The sequence below is a fragment of the Scylla paramamosain genome, chromosome 3 (assembly GCF_035594125.1).
Source record: "Scylla paramamosain isolate STU-SP2022 chromosome 3, ASM3559412v1, whole genome shotgun sequence".
In the NCBI taxonomy this organism is placed as follows: Eukaryota; Metazoa; Arthropoda; class Malacostraca; order Decapoda; family Portunidae; genus Scylla; species Scylla paramamosain.
The window spans coordinates 30,775,522-30,788,174 of record NC_087153.1 but is presented as its reverse complement, the minus strand read 5'-3'; the positions used below and the strand labels follow the sequence as shown (position 1 = coordinate 30,788,174).

At 37.4% G+C, this 12,653-nt stretch overlaps 2 protein-coding genes across 6 annotated transcripts in view; both read right to left on the bottom strand.

Annotated features, from left to right (window-relative positions):
- Window positions 1–7,106: 7,106 nt before the first annotated feature.
- Window positions 7,107–12,653, bottom strand: part of LOC135093555 (SRR1-like protein) — a 6,151-nt gene continuing 604 nt past the window's right edge. The window contains exons 1-4 of one of the 5 annotated variants that reach the window (XM_063992921.1): window positions 11,419–11,492; window positions 9,882–9,911; window positions 9,055–9,185; window positions 7,107–8,851 (exon numbers count right to left, since the gene is read on the bottom strand). In XM_063992921.1, the coding sequence (XP_063848991.1) occupies window positions 8,146–8,851; window positions 9,055–9,170 (822 nt within the window). In that variant the 5' untranslated portion in view covers window positions 9,171–9,185; window positions 9,882–9,911; window positions 11,419–11,492 and the 3' untranslated portion in view covers window positions 7,107–8,145. The other 4 variants (XM_063992913.1, XM_063992938.1, XM_063992929.1 and 1 more) reach the window with 4 other exon arrangements.
- Window positions 7,188–8,021, bottom strand: LOC135096691 (protein O-mannose kinase-like). The gene has a single exon (XM_063998407.1). It carries the CDS (start codon window positions 8,019–8,021, stop codon window positions 7,188–7,190), a length of 834 nt encoding a protein of 277 aa, XP_063854477.1.

Here is a 12,653-nt window from a genome sequence, read left to right as displayed (position 1 = left end):
GGTGGTGGTGGTGATGGTGGTGGTGTGCTTGAAGGTGTGTGTGTGTGTGTGTGTGTGTGTGTGTGTGTGTGTGTGTGTGTGTGTGTACAATAATATTTTCAGCGTATTTCCTCCTCCTACTCCTCCTCCTCCTCCTACTACTACTACTACTACTGGTACTACTACTGCTACTACTACTACTACTACTACTACTACTACTACTACTACTACTACTACTACTACTACTACTACTACACTACTATCATCAGCCCCACTAGTACTATTATCACTACTACCACCACCACCACCACTACTACTACTACTACTACTACTACTACTACTACTGCTACGTCTACTACTACTACTACTACTACTACTACTACTACTACTACTACTACTACTGCTACTACTTCCACTACTGCCACCATCATAAAAACCGATAATAATCTCACGCATTCTAATAGACCAATTTAACTTAGGCGCGGTGTCGTGATGAGGGTGTGTATGGGATCTTCTGCCGACACGTGACCACACTGCTTCTCCAGCCACCCTCCCCTCCGCCTTTGTCTTTTTCCACGTGCTTACTCTTATCTATGTTTGCCTAATCTTCGTTGTCTTCATTGTCCTCTAACTAAAATTTTGTGCGGTTTTAGCTTGATATCACTAACAATAGTAGTTTTTTCTTGTAATTCTGTGTTTTTCGAGGTTATTTTTTTGCTCTATCATCTTTTCCCCATAACATTTATCACTTCATTGTTTGCTTTAAGATGATAGCGCTAACAGTTTCTTTATCCTCTGTGATTTTTTTTTTTATCTTAACATTTACCATTGCGTTGCTGACAAGTTGCTTGCGTTGTCTGATTTTCCTATGATTCTGTTTCCATAAAATCTATCACCCGTTTGCTGGCAGTTTCTTCGCGTTATTTATTTATTTATTTTTTCCTTTCTTTCTCATCATATTTACCACTTTAGTGCCAGCGTCTAAGTGTTGTGAGTTGTGGAATGGCAGTGTTGACAACAGACACCTGTCGTTGGGAGAGGCAATGCCTCCCCGGGCAGGCAGGAGGGGAGGGAGGGAGAAAGGCTCTGGTGTCAAGTGTCGTTTACCATCAGCGACCTCCGTCATTGACACCGACTGACCTCGTTATAGTTTCTTGTTGTCCCCACACACTCTTGAAGACGTAAGCTTCTCTTGACAGAAGTACAGTAAAGATAGTTTGTGCGCATGTATGGAGTATGCTTCACATGTCTGGGGGGTTTCCACTCATACTGCTCTTCTAGACAGGGTGGAATCAAAAATTTTTCGTCTCATCAACTCCTCTCCTCTAACTGACTGTCTTCAGCCTCTCTCTCACCACCGCAATGTTGCATCTCTAGCTGTCTTCTACTGCTATTTTCATGCTAACTGCTCTTCTGATCTTGCTAACTGCATGCCCCCCCCTCCTCCCGCGGCCTCGCTGCACAAGATTCTTCTTTCTCTCACCCCTATTCTGTCCACCTCTCTAACGCTAGAGTTAACCAGTATTCATAAGCATTCATCCCTTTCTCTGGTAAACTCTGGAACTCCCTGCCTGCTTCTGTATTTCCACCTTCCTATGACTTGAATTCCTTCAAGAGGGAGGTTTCAAGACACTTATTCATCAATTTTTTACTACTTCTTTGATCCTTTTATGGGACTGGCGTTTCAGTGGGCATTTTTTTTTTCTTATTGGATTTTTGTTGCCCTTGGCCAGTGTCCTTCCTACATAAAAAAAAAAAAAAAACACTTGTGAGATGAAAAGGAAGTTGGTAACAAGATCAGTCTTATACTGTAAATACGTACTGACTTCTAGTGTCTAAAGTTATGCTTGATTTGTCTCGTTATTTTTTATAAATATCTTTTCACATACTATTTCCAATTATTCATCATAAAAGTTTAACATTTTTTCACGTAATCTTGCTGGCTTTAGTAAACATATATGGAGAGAGGTTGTATGTGTGCCCAGTGGAGTGACAGTAATGTGGAGTGACAGGAGACTGAGGGAAGCGGCGACGTGGAAACAAATACTGAAGTGTGAGGTGTCAGGGTGTCAGGGAGAGGGGGCGTGAGTGTCATCTCACGTCCTGCCCCGCCCCGCCCTCCTGACGTGCACCGGACACCCGCGCGGGGGGAGACACACAGCCGTCATCCCTCCCATGGCTTGTTGACTCTTGACACCGACGCTCACTGGACCATATTCTGAAACACTTCTGCGCCGCACCTCCACCACATTCAAAAGGCTCTACATAATTGAAGTTACACGAATTTTAAATGTTCTTATGGTTCTAGTGACAGATCAACAAGATTCCTACATTGTTAACCGGAGAAACATCACCGAGAACCCGACTAATCATCTCTGTGACCTTTGAAAATAGTCGTGGTGAGAGAGCAAAGCGTCTGTTTCTCGTCAGCCTCAGAATAGCCGCGTAGGGATGATGTTATTGTATGGCTCCATGATATAACAGTGTTCCTTCCACCTAATTGAAGCATTCTGTGTCATTGTGTTGGTAAACCATTCGTCCTGCAATGATTAGGAAGGGAAGAGATTAATTAAACTGTTTCTTGCATGGCGCCATAACAATTAAGATCATACGGCGGAGGATTATAAAACTGTATGAAAATACTAGTACTGTTAAATTGAAAGGTACAAATAACAAAAATGTAGTGATTATGATGATGATGATGATGATGATGATGATGATGATATATCGATGTAAACAAAGAAGTAAAGAAAATTATGAAGACTACTAAATTCGCTCTACTAGTTGATAAAGACGAGTATTAATTAATTTATGTACATCAAAAGAACTTTATTGTATATTGTTTCCACCAGTGCTACACAAACGGGCGCCTCTGTGGAATATATGTGAACTGTTCTCAGCTTGCGGTCTAAAGGTTGTGGCTTTTTCGTTCCCTTCTCAGGGCAGTTTCTCTGTGGAAGAGGTAGCGTTTTCTCTTAATCAAATGTAGACGGTGCCATGAATAACTGTGATCTCGTTATTGAGGCTCAGTAGTTCAAATTTAAGTTTTTCGCTGGTACTGTTGTATTTGTTGATGCAGGTGATGCTGCTGATTCTTACAACAACAACAACAACAACAACAACAACAACAACAACAACAACAACAATAACAACAACAGCAACGACAACAATAACTACTACTACTACCACTACTACTACTACTACTACTACTACTACTACTACTACTACTACTACTACTACTTCTATTACAGCAACAACAACAACAACAACAACAACAACAACAACAACAACATCAATGATAATAATAATAATAATAATAATAATAATAATAACAACAACAACAACAGCAACAGCAACAATGATAATAAAAATACAAATTAATGTATCGGTGCGGCGTGGTCAACAAAACCAAGTCCCAGCAATCCCCTGAGCCGTGCGCCACCCGCGGGGAGATGGTGGGCTGTGTGGGGACCAAAATCCAAATGGCCATCGCATAATATTGATGGGAGGTGCTCGGTCAGGCGCGAGAGGGAAAAGGGAAGGGAGGGAGTCAAGGGACGGGGCGCGGAGAAGCTGGCGGCACAAAGAGAACCTGTGGCGGTGGGAAAGTGAAGGGAAGGAGTCAAAGAGAAAAAGCCTGACCCGTGGCCACGCAGTCTTCCTGTGTGAGTGACAGAACACACGCTATTGAGTCTTTTACTGAAAAATAATTTATCTTACAAACACTTACATATTTTTTTTTTATTTCAGACACTTATTTACGTAGTGCAATCTCTAAAATTGTTTTGTTAACCAAATAAAAAAAATGGGATACTGAGTTAACCTTTCACTCGTATTATCTCTCTTTTTCCTGTGTTCAAGCATTTTTAGAGTGGTCAGAGCGTTAAAGAATGAATGCGGCAATAAAATATAAGACTACATAAGCTAATAATCCTTACCTCTCTCTCTCTCTCTCTCTCTCTCTCTCTCTCTCTCTCTCTCTCTCTCTCTCTCTCTCTCTCTCTCTCTCTCTCTCTCTCTCTATATATATATATATATATATATATATATATATATATATATATATATATATATATATATATATATATATAATCCCCTCGGCATTCAGTAACTATTAAAATGACAACACTACCTTATTTATCTGTTTTTCTGAGTTACAAAATTAAGCTCCAAGTGTGCATACCGAATGGTGCATTTCAGTTACAGGATATGATAATGAATGTGAGAGAGAGAGAGAGAGAGAGAGAGAGAGAGAGAGAGAGAGAGAGAGAGAGAGAGAGAGAGAGAGAGAGAGTGTGTGTGTGTGTGTGTGTGCTGCATTTCTAGGATACTGTAACTCTTTTTTCACTCCCTTCTCTTTTTTATGTTGGATAATTACTGTAAGAAATTATATATATATTGTATGAATCCATAATAGATTGATGCATTTTAAAAGAGCTATTGCTATTATTATTATTGTTATTATATTATAATTATTATTATTATTATTATTATTGTTATTATTATTATTATTATTATTATTATTATTATCATTATTATTATTATTATTATTATTATTGTTGTTGTTATTATTATTATTATTATTATTATTATTATTATTATTATTATTATTATTATTATTATTATCATTATTATTATTACTATTATCATCATTATTATTATTATTATTATTGTTGTTGTTGTTGTTGTTGTTGTTGTTGTTATTACCCCTGCTACTAGATTACAAACATATCGGCGGTGTATTCCCTGGGCATCATAGACTACTAAAAGAGAAGGAAAGAGGGACTGGGAACCGCCACCCTCGTTATATTTTCATTCCCACAGTGAGTCAAAGCTGCCTTCCTCCATGAGAGATGGCAGTCAGCCTGTTAACATATACGTAAGTGGATTGATTATTGTTGTTGTTGTTGTTGTTGTTGTTGTTGTTGTTGTTGTTATTTTTATCGTATTTTTTATTATTTATTTATTATTTATTTATTTATTTATTTATTTATTTATTATTTATTTATTTTTTTTTTTATTTAGAGTTCATCGTGGATAGGCTGGCAGGGCAAATAATTAAAATGAATATAAATAAAGTAAAGGCTGGGTGCCCCCTAAGTAAATTACAAAATTGAAGATAAAGGTTAACCCTCGTATTAGTGATGTGAGAGGAAGTAGAATCTGCTGCAAAGAGGCTGCGGGAATGGGTGAGTGCATGGATACAGGTAGCAATCACAGCAACCATGAGAATAACTGCTGAAAAGAGCTAATATGATACAACAGTGCAATGGAATATATTAGACTGAAAACTGTCACGAACTCAAGACAATAACCACGAAGATAACTGTAAAAGACAACAATAGGTGTAACAGTGCCGGAGCGTGATAGATTGAAAACTTGGGGAATGAGTTCAAGTGACAAGTTCAAACACTTTGACGCCTTATCTCAACGACTTTGTAACATCCTTTAGCAGAAAAATTCCAGTCTGTGCAAAAAAGAAAAAAAAAAAAAACACCTGAGACAATTACCAATCTCCGTAACCTTTAAAATTAGTCCTTATGAGAGAACAAGTGTTTCAAAGTACGGACACAGAACAGTAACCATGAAAATAACGGTAAAAGATAGTTATGGATGTAACCCATAGGGGGAGCGTCACAGATTAAGGTCTCTTGTTTTCCTTCTTTCTTATGTAGCATACGATGCCACAAAAACTTCCTCGGGTGCCAGGTGTCATCATACTGCGCCAGGAAAGTGATCTAGTTCATGCATGATGACTAAGTGACTGCCGGACTGGTCTGATGCTTGGGTTAAAGCGGGCCTGGTGACTGGTGAGGGGAAGGAGAAGAATGAGACACCTCAGTCTGTGTTCCCTTTATCATGATAACCTCGCGTGATCTCGACCATGCCTGACCTGACCTCTCGCCACCTTTAGAGGGTAAACAACCAACCATGATGTGTTCTCTCTCTCTCTCTCTCTCTCTCTCTCTCTCTCTCTCTCTCTCTCTCTCTCTCTCTCTCTCTCTCTCTCTCTCTCTCATGCCACATCTTTCACATTCTGCCTGCAATGGTAAGATTTATAGCTTATTAACAACTGTCTCCATTTTTTTTTTTAATCTCATTGATACGTCTTGCACAGACTTAGCTCTCTCTCTCTCTCTCTCTCTCTCTCTCTCTCTCTCTCTCTCTCTCTCTCTCTCTCCAATTTTTCTAAGACTTTCCTACTTTCAAAGGTTTCCAGTCACGTCCTGCTTCCGTTCCCTTCCACCAGACAAGCAGGTTACCGTTACAGACCAAGTTCTGGATCCTGTACGGATGTTAACGCACTGCTTGATTGAAGTGGTGAATGTTTTGAGTTGTGTTAGTACATCACACACATGGTCCATTCCAAACCAGGAAGTATCGAGCATCGTGGCACCAAGGGTTGCCTCACCTTATCTCCCGCGACCAGGCGTCTCCCCCCCCCTTTTCCCCTCTCCGCTTCTATTATCCCTTCCTCTACCTCAGCTTTACTCTCCCAGTTTCGTCCCTCTCAAACCCTGTATTTGGTGTTTTTAGTAGGTTTAACTCATTTTCAGAACTAAGTGGTAGTACATGAACGTACTTGAGCACACACACTTTCTGTTCATGGCACCGCATTACCAAACGTTTCAGTCTGCTTTCGATAATTTTTACATGTAGCAAAAGTTATTGGGATCATCAAGTGTGTTGTCATGATTCTAGATACTTGAACAAGGATTCAATATCGGTAAAAATAACAACACCCATGAAAATTCGAATAATTGTTTCTATGGTTTATGAAAATAGTCTTTATGAGGCACCAATGTGGTTTAAAATACGGAACACAAATCTTAGTCATTATGCAGCTTGAATCCCGAGTAGGTGTTAGGTACACTTGCAGTTTTTTATTTATTTATTTATTTATTTATTATTTTTGTGTGTGTGGCAGACGGACCGGTCTAAGCTATAAAAGAGAGAGAGAGAGAGAGAGAGAGAGAGAGAGAGAGAGAGAGAGAGAGAGAGAGAGAGAGAGAGAAAGAGACTGCTCTCAGTGCAAGTTGCTTGGCGATCTCTGCCTAACAGCTTACCATTATAACTAATGAAATATGGAAGTTATCAATTAGAAACCAGTAGTAACAGTATTTGCATATGAAAGTATATTTTATTTGAATGTTTAATACCAATAGCGTATGGAAATTGATTTGTTGAAGGGTTGACACTTCAGCTTCTCAAAGTTCTTCCTTTTCCTCAGCTTTCTTCCCGAAATATGACCAATTTAACGTTTCGTAAGCCCGCAACAACTCGCGGGCACTGGGCCTTCTGTGTGGTTCCTTCTCCCGGCACCTCCTGTGCATGTTGTGTAAGTGGTAATGGAGTGCCCGGGCTCCGTCACTCTTGCCCAAGAAAAAACTACACACTGGCGGTATCTTCCAAACGTCTGCCTTTTCACTGTATGGCGGCATCCTTTCAGTCCTGTATTCATCTCCATCAAATGGCCATTTCTGCTCCGGTGCCACAAAATCACCTTTTAGTTCCCGGTGGCCGCATACAGTACCACCTTCCATCACCTTTGCCAAAGAATCCACGTCATTCAGCACGAGGTTCCCGGAGGTAGTGAGGAGGTACTGTTCCAACGTCTTGACAAGCGTACTGGAGTCGCACATCATCAGAGGACCTGCTGGGCTGTCATGCAGAAAGGCAAGTATCTTTACGTAATCAATACACAACTGGAATCTTTGACTCAGGCTGTGAGAGTCGTTCCCAAATATAATGTCCACATTAACACTACTGCCTGCAGGATGATACTCAGTTAGGAATACTGGGACTTCCTCACAAAACCCAATCAGCTGCACTATATATTTGCTCCATCCTAATTGTTTCAATACTTCTATGCCAAAGAGAAAGTCAGCTGAATAATTGTTGTTATTAAGGAAAGCTACTGCCATTGTGTTATTCTGCCATGATGTTTGATACACATGTTTGACAGCACCAAATCCTATCAGTTCTCCAACATCCAAATGTCTGATGTCATCACAAGCAAGCCAAGAGTGACACTCATTCATATTGCCAACAATAAAAGAGCCATTATGACACTCCTGTGACCAAACAATCCAACACCTGCTTAAAACCAAGCAAAGTTCAAGATAAAAGACATAAAGGACAATGTTAGTTTTCATGATTCTTAACTCAGAACTTAATTTCACTCATTTTCTTCCTGACAATTTCAACATCACAATTTTCATACTTTGGTTCCTTGTTTTCAAGCCAGAATTCTGGAGACTTGTTTAAAATGTTGTGACATGGAATATGAATGTTCACATCATTGAACACATCATCATAATCAACTAGTGACGTAAGAGGTAGTTCTTTAAACATGTCCTGTGCTTGATATATGAACATATAATGCTCTTTCAGTGTTCTAGTAGGAACATTTTGCACTATGGTACTGAAGCTGTTACCAACAATGACACAACGTGATAATAATGAGGGATTCCAATTGGTCCAAAGCAAATTATTGTATAGTTCCTTCCCACAGTGTGGCAGGAAGAACAGCGTAGTCTCCACTACTTTCCTCTTTCCTTCCTCGTTTCTATTTAAAACCTTAATATCAAATACCTCCAACACTTCAACATCCACTGCTGAAAAGATTGGGTCATAAACTTCAGCAGGAACTTGGAAGTGGTCCTTGAGAATAAGCAACAGGGCACCTTGATACCTGGCAATTCTACTACTTGAAAGTTGTCCCAAGCCATAGCACACAATGCCAGACACTTTGATGTTTTGGTGAGGAGTAAGAACAGTGTTTAGTTCTTTTTCTATACTATCCAAATTCTTCTTAAGACTGGAGTGGCCTTCACTTGTTTCAATTATTTGTCTTGCTAATTGTATTTTGCTGAAAAATTGAAGAGAAAGCTTCAATTATTACATTTAATACATTATACTAATTTCTAAACCCTTTCTTTGTATCTTTTATTTAGCTTAGACTAAAGAAAAAACAACCGACACTTAAAAAAAAAACTGCATTAGCTAAATGCTACATAAAGAATAACTTATTATACATTGAGAAATCAATACTGTGCACATTCTAATACTTACTCTAGGCATTCACTCTTGCTGTGTTGGGGTGAATAGACTACATCCTGGATCACCTGTTTGCTCCTGGGCCTGGCAGCTTTCTTCTTCTTCACCAGCTGGAAGCCCTCTGACTCCATCACTGCTCATCTCACCTGATATAAAAACATCATCTTTAAATATAAAGCTGCATTCCATTTGTAGGATTTTCTAGTAACTTTTCCCCAACAGAACCTCAACTGTAAATTTGTGAATTTACTAAATAACAGAATAAATTTCTCATTATTATTATTATTATTATTATTATTATTATTATTATTATTATTATTTATAGAATTCTCAAGAATACATTTCCAGTTCATTCAGCAGTAATGATAAAATATATACTAAATAAATCATACAGTTTATCAATTTTCTCTATTATAACTAAAAAATAAATAAATAATGATACATTACATTAAGTAATTTTCCCCTAAACTCCTCCCTATTAAAGGCTTGACAAAACAATGAATTACAGCAAAATAATAAATTTACCCACTGACCTTTCCTTAACAGTACATCAACAAATAAAGCTAATAATAATAAAATCTACAACAAATTTTTCACATTAATTCTTTGCCAATGACGGTTCAAAACACACCACAAAAAAAAAATAAATTAATTAATTAAAAAAAAGGTAATTATATTGATTACCACAATTTGTGCCACTGATTTGGTTGAGCTTAGTAATAAATCCAGTACTAAAAAGACACACAAAAATTAGGAGAAATGTGTTAATTTTTATTTACTTATTTATTTTTAGACCTGAGTTTTCACAGAGAAGAATTAATGTAAAAAAATCTTATACTTACATTATTGTTTTTGTCAGGAAAGAAAAACATCTGTTGAGAAAATATCTTTATTACTTAGTTATCAATTCCTAATCATTGTATTGGTAGGCTTTTGAGAGCCTCCCGGGAGAGAACTAGTGTTAAAAAACTGGTTAGTATTATCTTTATTTGTTGAGTCTCTGTTAAGGAGCAAATGAGGGGCCAAATTTGTTATTCTGCAATTACTGAATTACTTTTAAGGTTTCATTAACAACAGATTTATGTGAAAAAATTACTTGATATATCTCATAATTAGCTTAATGATTTTTTGATGGTACAGTAATGACAAATTACAGGAAAAATGTTCGATTCACTTCATGCACACCAAATAATTACTGAGCAAATTTTTTTTCTTTCTTTTTCTTTAAAGGAGCTGCTAATAAAAATATATGTTAAACATTTGCACTATTATTTTATTATGAAGCTAGTTTACAGGTTGGTTTTCAAGTTTCTGCTGAAAAAAAAAAATGAGAATAATGTTATATTCATCCTATTGTTAAGAAATATATTTCCTGAGTCTTGAAGAAAAAAAACTGGTGTAAACATCTCATTTCAAATGTTGTTGTTGTTGTTATTGTTATTATTATTATTATTATTATTATTATTATTATTATTATCATAATTATCATCATCATCATCATGTAGCCTTTTATTTTATTTCCCTGTTTCTAGGATACCATAGAGAGAGGGGAGTTTATATAGCACCTTCGTTCCATCCCTTTTAGTTGCCTCGTACAACATACACGGAATAGTGGCAATATTTTTAGTCCCTGCCACAGAGCAAACCTTGTGTGGCATTGGTGGCCTGGTATATAGATAGATAGATTATTATCATCATTACTGAATCATTTATAACGACCTTGTATTTCAACATAGCTAAAGAAGATTTCTTAACTAAATCTAGTTTGACAGTCTCCTAACTCCCTCCCTATGCATGATAATTAAGGTGAAAAGGATGTTAAGTCCTGTTATATTTAGTTTTACAAATGCCCTTCACCCAAAGGTTTCGTGGCAAGGCATGCTGCTGCTGTTGACAGTTGCTGTTCAGCCGCCAGCAACTGGCAGGTTTAATATGGATCATACATTCGTAACTTTAAACATGGGAATTATTTTGCTGCTGCACCGATGGAACAAAATATTACACATGCAAATTATCGCTAACCAAATTTGGTATCGAATCTATAACTTTACTAAAGATTTTGATATTTTAATTAAGCTGATGACAATTTCTTGGTGTCACTGACCTTTCTTTATCGTTATGCATTTGTTATTATTTTTATTTATTTTATTTAAGAATCTCCCTTGAATATGCCACGTACAGTCTTATGACACGTAGCCCTCAGAGTGCCACGTAACATTCTCAGCCCCAGGATGGCCAACAGCTCACGGCATTTCTCATTCAGTCAACACTTTTCCCTTATCTACAGCTTACTCATGACCCAAGTGAGTCCCCAGAAAATGTAGTTTATCGAGGTCATACTTAAAATATGGTTAATATGTTATAGAAACCTCCTCCCACCTTCACATGGTAGAATTTGGCATCTGTTGTGTTGACGTCGCTTAGTTACCGGATCGTCAAACAGTTACGTTTTCTGTTTCTACTCCATCCTCTCGTCCTTTTATATTTTAGTATGCTTTTCCTTGTGCTCCTTCATTTTTATTAATTTGTTCTTTTTCATCTAACTGTTCATTCCCCTTCTTACCCCTTAATGTTTTCATTCTTTTCTTTTCACACATTTTTTTTTAACCTCCTGTCGAAACAAAAAAAAAAAAAAAGAAAAAGAAGAGTTCTGAATAGAAGTACCTTAAGTTTATAAAAAATTTATAAATGAATCAGGAATGATAGAAGTACCTATTAACTTGGATTTGTACTCTTAAGATGGGCCTTAAGAACAGAAAAAAAAAATGTATAATCAATGACATCGCAACATTCAGCAAGAATCTTGCCATTTTCTTGCTCCTACTCCTCGCAACACAATAACAGAGAACGTGACTTACGCCGGCTCATACAGGGTGACTTCAAATAACGGAATGTATGGGATTACCAGATAGTTCAATGTTATATTTGATAATTCAGGGAGGATATTGTGGTATTTTGGCACCGAGGACAGCCCCACGTATTCACTGGTATCCCTTCCTGTTTTCTGATGGCAATATTTAAAAAAAATTGAAAGATATGTCACTGAGAGCAGACCTCCTTTCTTTTCACTGTTAAGCTATTGTTGCTATTTCCTCAGAAAACAGTCTAAGATTATCTTTTTTCAAAGCAGGTTTTGAAACAAGGAGGCTGGAGGGTTTCTTACCGTGAGGAATGGCATCAGTACATGTACTGTCGTACATTAACATATTTTTATACGTAATATGTTAGGACTTTTAATCTTAACTGAAGCAGGTTTGAAGAGGTTTAAACTTGCATTTACTAAGGAAAGCTCAAAGAGAAAAGTGTTGTCATAGTGTACCAGATGGTACACTATGACATGACATGGCTATGACATGACATGACATATGACATGGGATGACAGCGTTCTTGACCTTGGTTTGGTTCCTCTCATGTCAAGCCGTTCATCATTATATAGACATAAGAAAAATAAAGACAAAATAACAGTATTATGGAAACATGAGCCATTGCGTGCACGAACATTGAAAACAGGAACTACAGTAATATTCGTAATTCCTAACAACAGTGACCACCCAGTCCCCCCTACAGAGAGAATATATTTGTGGAGAGAAGTTACTTATTACCAAAAACAATTA